This window comes from Copadichromis virginalis, linkage group LG13 (assembly GCF_057382275.1).
Source record: "Copadichromis virginalis isolate Kocher_CV1m ecotype Utaka linkage group LG13, C_Virginalis_male_GT1.1, whole genome shotgun sequence".
Taxonomy (NCBI): Eukaryota; Metazoa; Chordata; class Actinopteri; order Cichliformes; family Cichlidae; genus Copadichromis; species Copadichromis virginalis.
In genome coordinates, this window is record NC_140630.1 from 23,823,625 (window position 1) to 23,835,375 (window position 11,751).

The following is an 11,751-nucleotide window of genomic DNA, read 5'->3' on the forward strand; positions in this document are numbered from 1 at the left end:
CATAATTAACTTGATACACATATAGCACTTACCTCCAGAAATCCAAGCTGTATTGATCCATCCGGAGCAGTACAACATCCCTATAAACAGGCTACTCTAACATAAAACGTGGCCTCTCCACATCCTGGCCTGTTGAAGCGATTTAGCTCTGTCTGGTGGCAATGAATAAATAAATAGATAAATGAAACCCACTGGGGCCCTGCAGTGCATCCCAACCATGTGCGTCGGGAAGCAACAGCTAAGAAACAGGAGATTATTTGGCGAGATATCCCTTACACTTCTGCAGGTCTTCAGCACCACAGGGTTGCGAATGGCTGCGAAGTGACAGCAACTATCATCAGTCAAACGCCTGCCTCGACCCGCATCCTCCATCTGAACTTCGTGACTTTTTGCCATTCTGGCTTGTGATTAATTACGACTTTGGCTGCTTGCTGATAATCTATGTGATAATCACCAAGGGAATGACCACATTACTTGAATACTAGTCAGACCACGTTTGCTGCTTGCCTCTGTTGCCTCCTTTCCATTCCTCCTTGTTTGACTTCCTGCCAGTAGTTTGAGATTAGACCAGTAAGGGTAGTCGAGGGCTCAGATACCCTTATTTTATGTCAGGTTTACAAGCAGTTCGCTGTAACCTTTGCCAAATGCTCTCATTACACTTAGCGGGCAGCTTTTGCACCTAGAATCAGGCAGTATGTGGTGAAACACAACCTGCTCTTTGAACATTGTCTAACATATGGTTTAAGGGGGGAAAAGAGGATTTCCTGAGAGATTTGTTGAATTAAAAAACATATTTTTAAATCATTTTCTTTGATGAATTCTTTAAACCCACAGCTGTGTTTCCCTCCTCTCTTTGGCCATTATTAATTCATTGACATTTTGCTGGGATGGAAATTATCAGGATGTCGAGGATTGGATATGTGATTGCCTGCAGTGAACAGAGCAATGTTTGATGCGGTGCCACAACTCAATGTGCTTTCTCTTGCTATTTTCTTTCCTTCTCGTATGTTTGAATTGCTGTTTTTCTTTATTTTTGTCTTTTTTTTCCCAGCGGCGTGGGTTCGGGAGGCTTTTCTTTCCTATATAGTTTCACACTACAAACTGCACTAACGTTCACAAAAGTCAATGAGGAGATCTTTTTGGTGAGGCATGTTAAGCGAGCGAAGAGTAAGAAAACAGCACCATCCCTCTTAAATGCTGCATGACCTTTTGGTTCGTTTCTCAGGCATATCTGTGTTGATCAATGGTAATCCACAGTTCTCCCTCAAGTCAGACCGAATCTTTTCATCCTTAATTTGTACTGAACAGTAATTAAACCCCGGGAGGTTTTCCTGGGCAATATGTGCCCAGTCTGAGTCAATACCCACCAACCCCCGTTTTCCCTTTTTGCCTTCCCACGCTGAACCGTGTTTTTAAATTTTTGTTTTGAAAATTACAGTCAATGTTCTGCATTTATATTACTGTGTGTGTGTATATATATATATATATATATAGCAAGTTCTTATCCAGCATTGTTTTTTAGCAGTTTGCTTATTTGGATGAAAGTACTGAGTTGCTTATCAGTGATATGTTTCCCTCTATTGACAAAGTCATCCTAATTAGAGGCCTAACCATGCATTTTATTCTTGGCCAAGTAGGATTTAATTGCATTTCATTCTTATAATTAAAATGGGTTCCCATAGTAATTGTCACCTCCCATAAAATAAAAATATTGTTTTTATTAAACATAGCCTAAGCGCATAAGGAGTGCGTGATAGATTTATATCTTTGAGGGTTTTGAAATATATAGCGTGCAATTGTGAGTAATTAGAACCCCCGATTCAATTGCTGATTGAAGTCTTGTTATTGATCCAGTAGTCGTTTTTGGTAATGTGCGCCACGTAGAGCAGAGGTGTTCCCACCGCAGCTCTGGCAGTGAGCTGGTAGCCTCTGGCAGATCTCCTGCCATCTGAGCTGACTGTGAATAACTCTGAAAAAAAAAAAAAAAGCAAATTGATGGGCTTGAGTAGCTGCTGTTCCAGGAGAACAAAGTGAGGAGAGCTCTCTCCAGTGATGTGGGGGTTTTGCTTTTGCATCGAAGGTGACACGAATTCAGTAATCCCTGCACTGGGGTTGTTTGTGTTATAAATGTTAATTAACATTCTGCGAAATCGAAAGTGTACTTGAATTGTCTTTTTCATCAGCCGATCTGTCACAGTTATAAAGTGTGTGTGTGTGTGTGTGTGTGTGTGTGTGTGTGTGTGTGTGTGTGTGTGTGTGTGTGTGTGTGTGTGTGTGTGTGTGTGTGTGTGTCGAATGGAGGCCAGGAGTCCTGGCACATTTTAGTCCCCGACCTCCTTTAATACAATTAATGATTTTGCTTACAACATCAGTGCCACAGTCATGAAAAATTGCACTAAAGCACCAAGCAACCCCAACTGATTTAGCTCAATTCATCAAGAACCTTATGCTCATTGCCAGTGTCAAACCTAGTCCCGGTATTATCGAGTGCCTTTGTAATCAAGTACCTGCCCTGAGTTCCCAGGAGGGATTATCATTTTGAATGCACAGCTCACAAAGATTTGCTTATATATATTCCACCAATGACACTTGTTTGGGAGTTTTATAGCATATCAGGCAATCGGAGAGAATTAAAAATCTGCCTTTACTTTATTGTTTTATCATCTATTAAATTTTTGGGTTCATCTCAGGAGACAGATGCTTCAAGATCAACTCTGGGTCAAGCAGCCAAGCTGTGAAAGAAAAACTTTGGTGCTTTGAGATTGTTTTTCGATTTGTTTTCTATCTTTTGAATCATGAGATGTGATGGCCTTAAGGAGCCATTCTTTATAATGGCAGGCAAGATGGCATACAATATTGGCTAAGCTGTGAGGTGTAATATTGCGTGTTTAATCAGGAGACGGAGTTAGTTTGACAGACAGGATGTAAAAGTTGGATGAAGACAGGCATCATCAATCAACAGAGTTCTTCTTGGCATTGTAAATCACTGCAGTGCCAATGGGCATCATCTGTCGCCCCTCCTAATTTCAGGCAAAGTACGTAGCTTTATCACTTTTTACAGATGGGCTACACAGCCAGCACGCACCACTTCTTTTTGTTTATTTCCATCATCAACAACCATACACATTCGTCGGTCTCCCAGCACTGTAGCACGTAAACACAGGACATGAACACCAGTTTACCCGTCCACTGTCATCAGCAGGCGAATATTCAGTAGCACAGCAAATAAGAAAATAAAATCAAAACAAACTCCCTCGCTGGAGTAAAACAAAACAAATTCATTTACAAACCAACATCAGTGCAATTCTGTAGCATGTACAGTATGCTTCTGCAAATACTGATACTGTACGATCACATTGGGAGGGAGTGCTCAGCAGTTCAGAGTGCGCAGGGTTTTTAAGGGAAGTAAAAGTCCATAAACGGCTTCTAACACAGAATCAATGTTGATCTTTTTCACTGTAAACAAAACCAAGGCGCCAGAACAATTAGTAGTACACATCAGATGAAATGGAGCCGCTTTGCCCATGCTGTAAGTACTCCAGTGCAGACAGGTTTAGATAGAAAATCAAAGAAATCCCTTGGTCTACCATGTAGTAGTGAGTAGCCAGAAGTCCTAATGTTAACTGTAAAGATAATGGAACCTCAGTGGAGTGGGTGTAGGTGTAGAGCAACATGCTACAGAGGGGTTGTGTGGCTTATATCTAGTGCTCCCTAATCTAAGACCCCTTAAGCCCTCATTAAGTGCCCTGTTACTACAGTCAAAGAATCAATCAAGAGTCAGATTGAAACTTCTCAAATGGTTCGTACATACAACAGGAATCAGTAGTGCGTTTGTTGTTGTTGTTTTTTTTTTGATGGAATCGTGACTTGAAATTTGGTGTTGGTTTTGAATGTCACACAGCCACTTTCACTTCCTTTGTGATGCCGATGATGTCGTGACATGAAATGTTCATCATACAATGTAGAATGTGAAGTATTGCTGCTCTATATGTGCCTTCTATGCAAGCATAGAAATAATAAACATACTGTGGCGTATTCATTATATATGATTTCTTTGTGGGCAGCACTGGCCACAGTTGTGGAATTATATATACATTTCAGAATGTACAATATATTACTATCTACAGGCACATTTAGTGCAAGATGTCTGCTTTTTTGTTGTTTTTTGGGAGGTTAAGACCAGTTCATTGGTGTATTTGTGTAAATCCACATCTTGAAACATATACAATATATGGTCCTACTCAAGTGGACCACTTGCTAAATTCCAAAACACATAAGACCCTTTCACAGGTCTGAGATCTGATTTTTTTTTCCTGCACAATAGTGACAAAAATAAATAACAGAAGGTGACACTATGCACAAAGTGATACATTTCCATTTTCAAAAGTGCACTGAGAATCAGCCAGAAGGTTAACCAGGTCTCGTCAAGCATAGAAGATAAGTTCTGGGATCTGCCCTCCTTGCACCCCAGTGCCGTTAGTGCTGTCTGACGAGCACTGGAATTGAAATGTTACTTTCCCGCACTGTACTTCTGTCATTCCTTCCTGTCCAAAGTAGCTCAACTCATTCCCGTCGAGAACCACGCTGGCGGTGTAGAAGGTATCTGGCTCAATCTGGACCGGATACTCAAACCACACCGGGAAAGTGTTGCTGGAACCGTCAGAGAAGTATTTGCTGAGGTTTTGTCCAAGCAGTACTCCTTGACGTTTCAGCTCAATCTTGGCGCTGTACTCTGCTGAGCCACAGCTAGATCCATACAGTCCAAACCCAGCAATGAAAACTCTTTTATCCACTGCAAACTGTATACTGTCACAGCGGCCCCGATAGCGCCACTGATTGCTTCGGTAGGCACAGGACTGGAATCTGTGGCAACGCTGGGGGGTGAGGCCCTTCCTAGGCTGACTGACAAACTGCATCTCTGGCTTCTTGGCAGCTGTATACCATAGGAAGATGTCATTGGTCTCATTAAGCGTCAGCACGCCCGACTGGGCTGCTCCATTGGCGAAATCATCCAGAGCCATCGTAGGGATACGTATCAGGTACATGGCCTTGCCCAAAACCTTACGCTTGTTGTCAGTCGATGAGGTGAGCTCTTGTCTCTGACACTCGGCCTCTGCCCAGCTAAGTGCAGCCTCAAATACCACTATCTCTTTAGCGTTGAGTGTTTCCCGCTGTAGGATACTCTCCAGGGTTTGGGCATCAATGTCGCAGAAGCCCTCTGAACGTAACGCCAGCTCGGCCTGGGCATCAATCACTTCCCAGCAGCGCTGCGTCAGCTCTGGCTCCTCGAACAGGCAGCTCTGAGAGAGCAACACGCAGGCGTTCTTGGCACTCAGGCTGGTCTCCAGGAAGTTGACACAGGCACGTGCCAGGTGAGGGACAATGTACTTCTTGGCAGCATAAAGAGTGGCCAACACTGTGTCAGCACTCAGGTCAATTTCATCACAGTAAATGTACCTGTTGACATAAAATAGGAATTTCTCAGCAAACACCGGAGAAATGACAAGAAAACGGCACGGTGTAAATGTGTTTTCTATGATCGTTAATTTAGATGACATGATTCAAACAATAATGCATTTGAGGTTTATTTTTAGTTTCTTATGACTGAAAGTGATTGACATTGAAGTGCTGTAAGCAAAACTTTCCTGTATCTGTTCAAAAATATTTAAGAGAGGAACGAAACGAGATTCTCGCCAGATAAAAAAAAATCGCAGCGCAAACTTATCAAACTGGCCAACATAATAGTATTCCTCCTACGTCTGTGTCTACCACCTATCACAGTTTGCCTGGAAGGACAGAGAAACAAAACTCAGAAATAAAAGTGATGAAAGGAAGGCAACGAGGAGGTAGAAAAAATATCCTGGGATTCAACAGGAAAATTTGAAAGTATAATGAAATGAACAAGTACAACAGACAGATATAGATTCTGTCCCTGAGATATATAAAGAACACTTCATCTCATTTGTCTGTCAAGGCTTACTTAACAGTTTTATCTGAGATTTGCCAGAGAAATAGATACAGATCAGTCTTATCAAATTATTCTTTTTTTTAACCCATGGACCGCTTGTTCAACTAAAGCACTACGAGGTCAACGGGCCCAGTCGAAGGAAGAATTTAGAGAATCCTTACTTCAGCATTGCCAGAAATGCTGCCGGTTCCACATCTGGTATGTGGATTTCATCCTTGTTCTCAGCAAGTTCACCGTAAAACATGACATGAAACACCGAGCTGCCCACAGCCAACACATACTGTTGAAAGAAGCAAAGAAAACAGAGTGACGGATGGGAAAAACCAAAATGAAAACAGTTTATCTGTGACGTCAGTGTAATTCATGTGACATGTACTAACATCTGGAAAATGGAGGAAGATTATTTGAAGTGGGGAATCTCAGTGCATTCACGTAACAACACAAATCCCTTTGTGCGTTGGCAAAATCGCACCTGTTGATTTTCTCAGCGCTGCTTAGACAATTACTGTGTCCCCTCAGGGCACGGATGCAATTTTCTAATGAAGAAGACTTGTATTTGCTTGTGACACTACTGAACCGAGTGCAGCAGAAGTTCAATTTCTGAAACTAATGAGTCATCTAAATGTATGATGAAATCACATGCAACTCAATATGACTGTGTGACTAATAGTTTATTAGACAATGCTATGAATTCTGTTATTAAACCTGAGTTTAAGGTCTCTGTGTTCATGCCTGTGTTGTGCATACGTGTGTGTGTGCGCGGCACAAGTGTGTGTAGGTGGATATGTGGGTGGTATAAAGAACACAGAATTTCTCCAAAGTGAACTGCATGCGCACTAGTCGAAAATAAACCTTGCAAATCTAAGGGTTTTTGGAAACAATGCCGTTGTTTTTGTGGCTGTTGTCATACTCTGAAATTCATGCTTATTTTCATTAAGCAAGGTCAGCTGAAAGACAGATGCTCTTTGATGTGCGTTTAGAGACAAGAATCCATACGCTGCATATTGGAATAATATTATTCTCACCTTGCGGCTCTTTATTTTTTTAAAGATATCGACATAAATGACTGTTTCTACTTCCACCCTCCATCCCACTATGATAGAGCTGTTAACAAAAAGCAGATCATGAGGCATATTCAATCTCCTGCCTACTGGACACGATAAAGATTGTTGCACTGAGTGTCATATCTCGTTGCCATAATGCCTCAGCATAAAGCACAGTCGAGTCAGTGTCCTTCCATAACTGCGCTCTAAAGTGTACAAAGTGCATTGCAGCTACCATTCATGGATTACACATTTTGGTCCCATGTAAAGAACATTAAAAATGACCCGTGCAGAGCCATTCGGAGCCTGTTGATGTGGAAATTTGTGCGCTTACAAATTCATGCGACTGTTCTAATCACAATAAAACAGCAGAAATGACTTTTAAATGATTTATGCGCTAATCATAAAAAAATAATGAGGTCAGATGGTGGACTAAACAGTCCAACAGCTGTATTTACACTAGAAATTGCATTGTCGCGTCAAACCTAAAGGATACTCGGTTAAAGACAAAAGTTTGTGCAGGGTGCGAGGCGCACACATGGACGTGCCTCACTCTGCGTCTGATCATTGTTACGGTGTGCTGTTGGGGGTGTTTGATTAAAAGTTGAGTAATTGCAGAGCATTTTCATGAAAAGCTGAGCTAAAGCGGAGACAAAGACGCTCCATCCTGCGCGAAACGACCGCTGAAGAGGATAGCCCTTCCTCCTTCGCTCACTCTGTGCCTCCATCCTTCAGCCTCATTTACATAAATAATTGAGGACTGTCTCGAAAAGACACATGGTGCGGAAGTGATGGTGGAGCACAAAAGGAATCAGTTTCATTATAGCTGGCAAAGAGGAAAGATGTTTTTTTTCAAGCTTCTATGATATGAGCAACAATGGGCCAGCCTGCGTGGCTGCTTGTTTGTTCATTTTCCAGCCTTTTAGTGCAACTTCACTTGATGCTAAAATTCTTACTCTGTGTCCCGGAAGTCGCTGGGTCCTTCCAGGCTGACCCACAACAAAGTGAACATCTGCCATCAGCTCATTGTTGAACATCACAGAATTTCTACAAAGGGAAAGAAAAAAAAAAAGGAGGGAGCGGGAGGAGGGTACAAACAGAAAATTAGGTGATTTTAAGGCACATTAAGGATTTTCTTTCTGTTTAATTTAACCTTTTACCAAATAGGGATTGTAGCTTTTAGCAGAAATTAAACCAAATATCATACATCACATTTACTCTGATCTTTCCTGTTATTCTAAACACTCTAAACACAAGTTTTATGAGTGTGCAAAGTGTGCCAGGTGCTTAAATTAAAATTTAAGTCTCGCACAGAGCAATGAAAGCTCATCATTTTTATCCTTATGTTCTTTTATTCATTCTTTCCACATAAAGACAGAGGGAGAAGATGATGAAGTCAGTGGAAAATCCCCACCGTGAAAGAATGGGACCAACAATAAAGCTGCGTTCATATATTATTGAGCAGTGGAACATGTCACAGGGGTGGGTAAACAGCCCCATGATGTTCTGGAGAGACAACAAAGCCGGGTCAGAAAACACACATTTTGCGCTGGACTGCTGGGATCCTTTACTGATAGGCCAAGGTAAATATTTTGCTTTTAGTACAAATCGGCCCTCTGCCTGTTGTGCATTAAAAAAACGCACTCGCTGTGACTGTCCGCCCTCTGTTGTGTCAGAGCGGCAAAGTCTGCAGGAGGCAAAGAGGGTGTAAACAGAGTTCCCCTGTCAGATGGAGGGCAGGGCAGAGATATCACCCACCCCTGCTCAAACCTACATGCACTCACAAACACAGGCACCACCCGTCACGCCTACTACTTTAGTAGAAGTGTTTTGTTGTACATTTTTAATCGTAAGACGGGTGCAATTCAGTAAACCAATTAGACTTTATGGGACATTCTCAAATTTAATCGTCCAATTCATCTTTTTGATCTAAATGTTAATAAAACTTGCAGATTTTCCTTACCTCTCTCTTATAGTGGAGTAGAGTCCCTGCCAGTTACAGTTCTGAATTGTGTTGTTGTTGTTGAGGTTCTGCTGCTGGTACTGTTGCACTGTGGTGGTGGATGCCGGCTTTTTGGTGGGGAAAATATCCGCTGCCATCTTCTTCTTTTTCTTGCTCCTAAGTGTGATTATCTCATAACAGACTGGGGGCAGCTTGGAGCTGCCACTCGCACTCCCTTTCTTGGAGCTTTTACTTGACTTGCTTTTCACTGACTCAGGAAGCATTAAGAAGAAAGTCAGACATTTCATGTTCCTTCCCTTGGCATCGACCATGAGTGTGTTCAACTGCCGAGCAGTGAGTGTGCATGCAGAGAAAACATTCACCGGGAGCAGGCAGGTGCGATGGGGGAGCGAGGACAGCGGAGACTTGAGCTGCACTCAGCAGCGCAGCAGTCAAAGATCCTGTGCGAGGTTTGTATGACCTTTAGGGAACTAATAGAATAACTCCCTTCTCTCCTCTAAAGAGGCAGGTTCACACTGGTGATTGAAAGGCACTTTTCCTGTGTGAAGTTTGATCTGCTGACGGAGAGGCTCTTGTGGTTCCCATCCCTGTTAGTCCAGAGTGATGAGATCAGCTCTCTAAATCACTTCTTTTTCTCTCCTCTGCTCGCCTCTCTCACTCACTGCTTCGCTGAGGGTTGGCCTGACAGCTCCAGATTTAGTATAGCTGCAGTGGTCCTCAACAACGCTGTTTAATCAGTTCCTTTCATTTCGCGCTCTTACTCCTTCTGTGCTTTCCCTCCCCTCTCTGCTCTCTTTTCATGTGTTGATCTACTCGTTTTTCTCCAACACGGCCTCTTTCCCCTTCCTCTCCTCCATGGAGCAAGAGTCCTCTGCAGGATGCTGTAGCCGTGGATGCCGTGTTGCTCCGCTCTGCTCAGCCTCTCATTCTGCTGACTACAGAGGTTGAATGAGAGAGTGCAGAGAGAGAGGAGGAGGAAGAGGAGGCGGAGGAGACCCCCCCACTACCACCACCACTCCCCACCCTCTCTCAGCACAGTACATGGCTCTCTCCGGAGCTCAGCCAATGGCAACACACAGCATTCATGATTGGCTAATGCAGCCTATAGCAGCACATACTTGAATATGCAATAGTGAATGTCAATTAAACTCAATTAAAGTGACAGCCATGCCCCATAAGAATGATATATTTATCTCCGGCTTTACTGTCTGTGGTTCCTTTACATGAAGCAGCAGCATTGAGTCCACTAAATGGAGACTATGTTATAATGCAAAAGAACAATGTAAAGTTACAGGGGCTTTTTAAGGGCAGGATTTGTCTAATTCTTGAGTGGTCTGACAATCACTCGTTATTTAAATGAGGTTTCCGTACATTTACACAAACAGTTGAATTTGAACTTCATTTTTCACCTGGGCTGCTTTGATGAGACTTCTTACCTCTGCAAAACCTTAGTAGACTTCAATCAGTAAAAGATTTACAGCATGCCCATTCATGCCAAAAACCTAGTTATACTCAGGATATTTTTGTTTGTAGAATTTGATCTTGTAACATGTTACAATGTGTAAATATCCCCAAAGCATTTAATATTTCAGTTTTAATTAATAGCTTTTTTTCTTTGCTTTTTAGTAAGAACAAAGATCTTTTCTTAGAGCCTTTTTTGTTTTGAAGTACTCAAAAGGCAAATATGTGCTTGCACTTAGGCTTCCTTGTTAGGTCATCTCTTCAGGAGAGTACATGAATCTCTGAACTCTCTACACAGTGTACAACATGATGCATATTTTCCCCTCTGCTCTTTTACGCTAGTTAGACCTGAGCACAGTGGGGATTCTGTTTAAACTGAAGGGAGGATTTAGCCGCTTGGCGGCGGTGGTGGTTTAAAATATTTCGCTGACATTCAGTATTATACAAAAGTCTTAAGCCAACCATCATTTCTTCATGTTTTGCTTCCAAGGAGCCAGACTTTCTTATATTTAAGTGGTTTTGAGCAGTAGTTCTCCAGGCTTTCCGAATGTCTTTCTTATGATTTTCTTTGGATGTTGGTTGGTTGTTCACTTTTTTTCAGTCCACTCCTGGTACTTGACCATTTTCAAAGAAATCTTTCTTTTGTTTGTTTAACCACTTAATACTGACCTATGAATCATTCAAGCATAAAAAAAGCACCTAACTCAAATGATGAACTAGTGCTGTGTCTAAGCAGAACAGACAACTTAGAAAGGATCCTATTCTAAATTGCACCTTTAGGGACTTATTTCCAGCAGCCTGTCACAAAAACACATAATTTCTTCTCATTTCTTTGGTTGAATCCATGAAAAATGCCAAAGACAACACAGTTTAAAAGAAATAAAAGATTGTTTTTGCAACAAAAAAGAGAACTATTAGCAGAAAACTTGGCATATCTTGGCACAGTGTGAAATGTGTTCTTAGAAAATCTGACAAAACTGGACTAGTGGAGAACAAAAGAAGAAATGGTAGTCCTAAAAACAACATCTATAGAGCCTGAAAATCATGTCCTTCCAGTAAAGACCTGACACAGGACATGAGACATCCAATGGAGCATCATCAGAAATTATTTCATTGAAAGGGTAGCTGTCAAGAAGCCATCTTCAAAGAATAGTAAACAGTAGATGAATTAAAATGCATGACTCATATTTTTCCCTGCTTTTTTTGGTTTTGTTTAGTTAATCCTGAGCACAGTAGGGATTCTGTTTAAACGTCTGGGACGATTCAGTAGTTTGCCGGTGGTTTAAATGGCCTTGCAGACATATATGGTGTAGCGA

General features: G+C 41.9%; 1 protein-coding gene across 1 annotated transcript; it reads right to left on the reverse strand.

The window, feature by feature from the left end:
* Nucleotides 1-3,082: 3,082 nt before the first annotated feature.
* btbd3b (BTB (POZ) domain containing 3b) lies at nt 3,083-9,936 on the reverse strand. Its single transcript, XM_085478104.1, has 4 exons — nt 8,975-9,936; nt 7,968-8,058; nt 6,130-6,248; nt 3,083-5,457 (listed from the first exon to the last, which is right to left on the reverse strand). Exons 1-4 carry the CDS (start codon nt 9,283-9,285, stop codon nt 4,425-4,427), a joined length of 1,554 nt encoding a protein of 517 aa, XP_085334230.1. The 5' UTR covers nt 9,286-9,936; the 3' UTR covers nt 3,083-4,424.
* Between the last annotated feature and the right edge of the window lie 1,815 nt (nt 9,937-11,751).